Source organism: Podarcis filfolensis, assembly GCF_964270895.1.
Source record: "Podarcis filfolensis genome assembly, chromosome: 6".
In the NCBI taxonomy this organism is placed as follows: Eukaryota; Metazoa; Chordata; class Lepidosauria; order Squamata; family Lacertidae; genus Podarcis; species Podarcis filfolensis.
In genome coordinates this window covers 16,128,958-16,136,487 of record NC_139609.1, presented here as the reverse complement: position 1 = coordinate 16,136,487, position 7,530 = coordinate 16,128,958, and the positions used below count along the sequence as shown (strand labels likewise).

Sequence of the window (7,530 nt, the reverse complement as noted above, 5' to 3'; positions counted from 1 at the left end):
TTTCAAACCGTCCTCTATTTGAAATGTTTTTTTCTAAGCAGCCACACAAGCCACCAGGACTTTCCCACTGTGGTGCAGTATACCACATTGTTTATATACTTATTACTTCAGTTTTGAAAGAATTTGTATTTCTCATATTGCTTCCTTTTGGTTGGGATTTCAAAACCTCTTAAACGTATATAAATTGGCAGTATACTAACAGTATTTCTGCTTAAATCATCAAAAGGCGGCTCTTCCTGCAAGAAGCTTGGGACAAAAGAGTTTGCTAATTTTGCAACATCACTGCATTGCAGGTTTAATCGCCTTGGTTTTAAGGGGCTTATCATTTGAAATGTTTTGATGTCAATAGCCCACCTCCCCCCCCAACCCCCAGGAGTAGAAGAAGAGAGTGCACTAATGTTCTAGTAAAATAAAAATAATTTATTAAAACATATCTGCTCTTCAAAAGGACAACTTCACTGAAGTTTGTCCTCAAGTCAGTACTTTCAGAATGGGTAGGAGTGTTCAACACAACCAGAGTCTACCTAAACACACACACATACACATCTACAGCTGTTGTTTTAAGTCTGGGCTAAGTTCTGCTCCATCTGCACCTTCAATGCAGGCAAACTTTGACCCCAGTTAACCAGCCAGTCAGCATGCTCTGTTTTAAGTCAGTCATCTCTGCATGAAATGTTAACAGTTAACGTCAGAATTTATGTTGAGCAGTGGCACATCTGTGCAGAGATGCAAGCTCTGTAGGGAACCCGCATGAGGAACCCTATAAATTATTATATGCTGCCAGTTGTTTAGGAAAAGTAGAGACAGCGAAATATTCAAAGCATTTTCTATGTCCCAGAAAAAGTCGGTCTGCACAGAGCTACTCCAGAGCTTATTTACTTTAGCAAGGGAGGCTGATCTTATCTGGCTTAAGAGTGTCAACGCATCCATGTTGATAGATGGATCTGGATGACCCAAAATGCGTCAGACGCTCCTTGCCAGCAGCATCTTTTTAATGAATTTTCCCTAGTAACTGGCCAGCAGTTTCACTTGGGTTTTCCTTGTGGACTATATTATTGCAGCGTGCTGGAATCTGAGAACTGCCAGAGTCAATATATGCCCATCCTCCATGGAAACATATAAGTTACATTTGGGCAGATCTCCTGCACAGTCAGTTCATTTCAGTCCATCCAGCCTGCAAAGACATGGGCTTCCTCCTTAACAGAAAAAAAATGGCACTCTTTTCCGTTTTGCTTCCTCTTCCCTCCCGGACTTAGAGTTCATGTCGCCTGAGGCTCCTTATGGATTGGCATTTTACACAACTCCTGGTAGAATTCAGACTCCAGGAACCGTGGATAGGCATTATTCTCCATCAAGCTATAGACTCTCTTCTGGGCTGTGCTGAAGCAAGTGTCTGTAGCTTCTTGGAGGTTCTGAGCAATGGTATTCTTGGTCTGAAAGTCTATGTTGATCTGAAATTAAAGGAAAGAAAGAACATGAATTGCCCATTCCGGATCAGACCCAAGGAATCATTTAACCGAAACCTCTACTCAACAGTGGCTAGCCAGCTGCCTTGAGAAATTTACGAAGATGAGTATCCTTCACCTGCTGCTTACTCCCAGGATCTAATAATCTCAGGTAAACTGCCTCTTAATTTGAAGGCTGCATTCAACTGCTGTGACAAATGGCAACTGACAGAGAAATTCAGGAATGCATATAGGCCTAACTGTTTTCAGGTCATCAAAGCCAAAAGTCATTGCACCCCCTCTTGCAACAAGGAACTGTGTTCCAGCATGCTCATATATTTCTGCAAGAAGGCCAAGCAATTTGTGGATGAGCAGAATTCTCCTATCCCTCTGTACTGTGAACACCGGTAGAATGAATATAGCTTGTGAGTGGTGGCATTTTTCCTTTGGTACAGATTAAGGGGAGCTACAAACCCACCAGAGTCATGGTAGCCAAAATTAGGGCTGGTGGTTTTAATACCAGTGGGATTTTAACTGGGTAAATGATGCTACTCTTTTTTCTACTAGTAAAATACTTTGCACCAGTCATGTAACATGATGTTTTGCTGTGTACAGACTCTGCAGGAAAGTCCCTTGTTGTGGTATGCTGCTACTTATATTAAGTGCTACCTAAAAATTAGATGTATGAGAGACCCTTTGGTGTCTGTTAAGTTTCCCATAGCCTTCACCTTAATGAGAATGTGATGTCCACTTTGGTAAGTTACAATCCCACAGCCTAAGAACATGTAGGGCCTATTTTAAGTTGCATTTTCCTTTTAATTGTGAACTCTGGCCTGAAACCCTAGGAGAATTGTACACGGAAACCAATATATCAGAACTGCCAGATCTGTATGGATTTAAACAAGAGTTCTGGAGCAGGCGTTTATAGAGTAGCCTTCCCACAAGCTGGTGTTCTCTAGATATTTTAGACTTCAGACGTCATCAGCCCCAGCTAGCCTGCCCAATGATTAGGTATTTTGGTAGTTGTAGTCCAAAATATCTGGAAACCACAATATTGAGGAAGGATACTATAAAATCTGCTCACAGACTAAACTTTCTTGTGGATTCTCAGTTATGATACAGTTGTTTTTCAAGTTGATTTCTTCCCTGGGAGTAAATTACAAAAGTTCTGCTTACCTCTTTGGGAGCTTCCTTTTCAATAAAGTCGCTGTAAATCTTCTTCGCCTTGGCGGTCATTTTCTGTGGGGACTTCGTTTTCTTGAAATCCTCACAAGCCAGCCAGAAGTCAATGTTCTCTTCACAAAACTCAGATTTCAAGAATGCTCTGAACGCTGCCAGACCATCTACAAAGGAAGGTGAAAGAGATGGATTAGCTCAAAACATCCCAGGAATGCTGTGTGTATATATGCATTGCCTTCATACATCTCTCTCTTGTTCACTCTGCAACTTCCCTGGATCATTTAAATAAAAAGTACCAGAACTCACCCCCACTTAAAAAAACAAAAAACCTGGAGTATGAGGAATCTAAAGCCAATTTTACATTCTGTATCATATTTTTTAAAGCATCTTGTGTTCTTTTCCAAGAAGCCTTGAAAGTGAAAGCAGGGAAAACATTCTACAATTTCTCTCCTGCTGTTTTGAAATTGCATATTAACCTTTAGATGTTTATGGAACTTCTGGAAGGTATCTGCAATGGAAAGGCTGACTCGAGAGTTCACTTGGCAGCAAACGCCATATAACTAATGAGAAGTCTGCATTTTTTCATTAGCTTAGCAAGTAAAGGCATAGCTGCAGAGTGAACTGAGCTCCCATACAGGAGCTCATAGAGGAACAGGAGCTTTGAATTGAACTAATAATGGGCACCTTGCAGCCTGGAGACTCTTAAATGCAGCGCTCTAGTGGAAAAGACTACATTTTAAGCCAGTGGCGCTACATCTGCATATGGCACAGAAAGTCCAAACAGTAATGGACACTAACTGAGGTTGGAGGGCAATTGGCACCCCATAATAATCAGCTACTTGGCAGGTGCCTATTGGAAAAACCTGGATTACCCATCAAGGCATTTCACAATCAGCCAGAGAAGTACACGGGAGATTACAAGAATGGATTTTTAACAGCACCCAGCTGTTCTGCACGGCATGTGCAAGACTAAGGGTTAGTGGAGCCTGAATCTGTGCACTACAATCTGCGCACAACTGCTTTACTGTCCCATAGTGTGATCAATTGCAGGGCTTTTAAACGAGACTTTTCCTACAGCGTGCAAGCACCGCTCAGCACACCGCCTTGCCACGTGCAGGAAGAAACTGCTCTCTTCACTGCAGATGTCTATTCTCCAGCTTACATAGTTCCAAAGGAATGCTAGGCCAGCTAAAAATACAGGCTAGTTATGGAACTGCAAAACAGGAGAGCTCTTGCCATGGGAAGCGCTGTGGAGTTATGCCTGGATAGAATTATGCTTTCTAGGAATATGGGTCCCAAAGCAGCCACAAACGCCCATGGAAACAGCTAACTCCTATCTTGCAAAGCATCTTTTCCAGGAGAACCCTCACAAAAGGAGCCACTATTCTTGTGTGTTAAAGTCCTGCTCATTAAATGAACTTACATTTGTTAGCAAGCAGCTCATCAAATGCTTCCGACCATAGCTGGGCTTCCTCAGGAGACGGCCTGGAAGAAACAGGAGAAAAATAGGACGATTATTATTACTGCTTTGGTGGCCTATTGCATAGATATTTTTTTTAAAAAAATCCACTGGTGAGAAAAAGTGAGATGCATACCTAAGAAATGCCTTTTGCTGCCCTTTCTTGTTGGCCTTTGCAGTGGTAGAACTGGAAGAGTTCTGCAGGAAGTAACTCAGCCGTGATTTCCAATCTTTCATGCTAAAAGCAAACAAAGAAAAAATCAAGTTCAACCAACTGTACCCTTTGATTTTAAAGTGCAAAGAAGTCTGAATCTGCGGCTAATTAACATAAACTGAGTTCTGTTTGCTTAACAAAATTCCCAGATTTTAATCTAGCACCCGATTTATGCCAATAACTTCTTTTATCTCTGTAACCCAGCTGAGCTTCACACCTCAAGGCGTTTCATGACTGACAAATGTGTGAACAGACTTCCACTGAAAAGCATTATGCTTGAGCCCTGGTGGCCCATTCAAGCACATGCAAGTTAGTTCTTGCATATTCATTATTTGCTGAATGCATCTGCAAGACAACAAGGACCAATTACCGAGAACAATTTCAGCAGGATCAGAGATAAATTCTGAGAATAGGGAGTTCAATGCAATCATATTTTTTTTTTTAAATTACTTGCTCATGCCTTTTTCCCTTCACACAAAATGCTAGACTTGTGAGAATTAAGTTGCAGACTCCCTGTTAGTAGAATGGCAGGACAAATGGTAAAATGAATCTTATGCATGCTTCCTTGGTAGTAAATTCTGCTAACCCTAACAAGAGGACACACAATGGATCAGGTTCTGAATCTCGCTTTCCTGGTATCTGGAAATATCACTCGGGCTTTCAATACAGTACTATAAAATATTTGCATGCTGCAGCCGATCTAATATTAGTACAATACTGCAAAATATCCAGATTGATTCTGCAGAAGATGGACAGCCAAGCCAACCTTGGCAACTCTATCCTGTAGCCAGGAGATGCAGAATGCATTTTAAACCATGCCAAGCAGCAGATATGATTTACAGGTTTTTCGATTTTGCACAACAGGCATGCCCTGCAATATTTGAAAGACAATACTGACTTTTCTTTTTTAAAAAGCACAACGCTTCAAACATCAGCTGCCTTCTGCTCCAATGGGGAAAAACTTATTTCACCAAGGGTTGGAGGGAGTACGACTGAATTGCTTACTTCCTCCTCACGCTAAAACAAATGGAAAGACTCTTTTGAAAGGATCGATCGTCTCTCATACGCGCCAATTCTCAGTTCTTCATTCAGAATGTTTGCGGATCAGACTTCACAAAGATATTCTTTTCCCATCCGGAATACAAAACTCCCAAGGCAATGGGATGCTTGGGTGCTTAAGTGCATGCAAAAACAAGATTTGCTAGCCTGAAGCGCAACACTACTTGGAATGAAAGACGATCCAGCCACAGCGAGGCAGTTTTAAGCCCCAGTCATTCCCATAGGAAGAGTATTAGCTGCAAATCCTGGGAGCTTGTGGGGCGCTGCAAATTCCTGCCACCCTACACACGTTTTCTATTAAGCCTCGCTGCAAACAGCGAGGCTGACTTCACAGTAAGGAAACTTAAGGCTGAACTATAAGAGCACTCTAGGACATTCCCAACGGTCCTTTGCAAAACTTTCATGCCTGTCCCCAAAATCAATCACACCTGCAAGCCTTATAGACTACGCTCCGCCGGTGCCGGACAGTGCAAGCCTCTAAACTGAACAGAACCCTTCGCCCAAAACCGCTCTGCCTAACTCCCTAAACTTGCGAAAAACATAAGAAAATAAAACGAAACCAGAAGAAAAGAATGCACAGCATCCGCAGGGGGGGGACCCCTTTTACCACCTCCAGGATTAAGAGCAGAACTTTGCTCTAGCGCGAAACATTCCGATCCAAAAAAAGAAATGTGGTTTACAAGTAGCCCCTTCTCCCTAAAAGAGGGATGGTCACCCATTGGATTTTTGCCTTTTAACTTACATGGTTCTCTTCATCTTCCCCTTTTTCTCTTCTTTGCTCTGGCAGTTGCTGGCGCTCCTCTCCATTGGGCTGCAGTTGTGCTGGAGAGCCAGAAACATTGCACTCTGCATAATCGGAATTTCCGCTTCGAGGTGCTTCCCCGAGCTCTGCTGCGAGATACTGTAACTGCGCTTTAGCCGGGGCTCGCCTTTTATATAGAGGAAGGCTGGCGAGGGCGGGGTTTCGGCCTCACGCCTTCCGCCCGCTGATTCGCTGTAGCGCAAGGGACACAAGCCAAGGACGCCTCCCAACCCCGGCGCTCGCCAGCCAGGCTCTGACGCAAGCAGTCCGCTCCCGTCTTGCACAAAAGCAGCCGGGCTGGTGCAAGCGCCTCCCTCCCCTCTTGCAATGCTTAATCTTTTGTTCTCACCCCTTAACAACAAAAAAAGACTTTTGAGAGACTTGGCTTTTTTTGGCAGCTGGAAACGGGCGAAAAATAGACCTCACGAGCCGCTTGCAAATTGGGGATACGGTTGCAGGAGATAAAAATATTCCGGTGACTTTTCTGCTTTGCAGCTAGGTGGATGGCGAGAGCCTTATATGGTGTTGATTTCATTTTATGAGGAGAGAACTTGCAAGAGACGGGAGCGGGGCTGTGGTGGACCCGCACATTTTAAATATCGCTAAATTCCCATCCACCTTTTATCAACAGCCTCAGATACTTAAACACACCGGGGAATAACACCCTGTGATATTTTTAGGTAACAGTTTCTAGGATCGTGCACGTGTAGGTTGCAATCCGTTATACGCATTTACCTGGCATAAAGTCCCACAAAAACCAGCGGGGTTTACTTCTGAGTAGACATGCATAGAATTGCATTAGCTAGTGCACGTTTCTGCCCCTTTTCAAAGAGACCTGCGATAAACCTTGCCAAAACGATCTTTGTAGGACAAGCATCTCTTAAAGCACTAGCTCCTGGAAATGCAATGTTTTGAACCTAGGCTGGAAGGGATTTTGCTCCTTTCTTTTTTGGTGGGTAGTTTTGCGCAACCTGCCTGTGCTTGTCTTTATCCCGTTGCTGTGTCTACCGAAAAATACTCCAATGAGCTACGAAAATTTCTTATACTTAACCTGTTCCCTGGATGGAACCGAGCTTGCAGCGAGCCTCAAAAACACATGCACACACAATACAATGCACATTTAGTCCGTTAGGAAACCAGGTCAGTTTGGGACATAGATCTGAACCAGGGTTCAGATTCCACTGCACCCCAAAGTGGGCTTGATTTCGGGCTTGATTTCAGACTGCGTATTCTCAGTGTTAGGTTCACATGTTCACAAGAGAAATGACAACTGAGACCTGCAAAAAAGTAAAGTAAAGAAGGTTGCAGTGTCCTTTTCAGACAACTCTTCCAGGACACTCCATTTCAGCCACATAAGGCTTGGCACTCTGAG

The 7,530-nt window shown here is 43.3% G+C and overlaps 1 protein-coding gene across 1 annotated transcript; it reads right to left on the bottom strand.

The window, feature by feature from the left end:
• Positions 1-399: 399 nt before the first annotated feature.
• RGS2 (regulator of G protein signaling 2) lies at positions 400-6,275 on the bottom strand. Its single transcript, XM_083620158.1, has 5 exons — positions 6,099-6,275; positions 4,220-4,321; positions 4,048-4,109; positions 2,622-2,788; positions 400-1,451 (listed from the first exon to the last, which is right to left on the bottom strand). Exons 1-5 carry the CDS (start codon positions 6,206-6,208, stop codon positions 1,260-1,262), a joined length of 633 nt encoding a protein of 210 aa, XP_083476284.1. The 5' UTR covers positions 6,209-6,275; the 3' UTR covers positions 400-1,259.
• Between the last annotated feature and the right edge of the window lie 1,255 nt (positions 6,276-7,530).

Bases quoted from the DNA above. Each gene is read 5' to 3' on its own strand.
- RGS2 (XM_083620158.1), bottom strand. From the start codon at position 6,208: ATGCAGAGTGCAATGTTTCTGGCTCTCCAGCACAACTGCAGCCCAATG. The intron at 4,322-6,098 runs GTAAGTTAAAAG...GTTTGCTTTTAG, and splicing joins GGGAAGATGAAGAGAACCAT to CATGAAAGATTGGAAATCAC. The intron at 1,452-2,621 runs GTAAGCAGAACT...CTTTAATTTCAG, and splicing joins AAAAGGAAGCTCCCAAAGAG to ATCAACATAGACTTTCAGAC.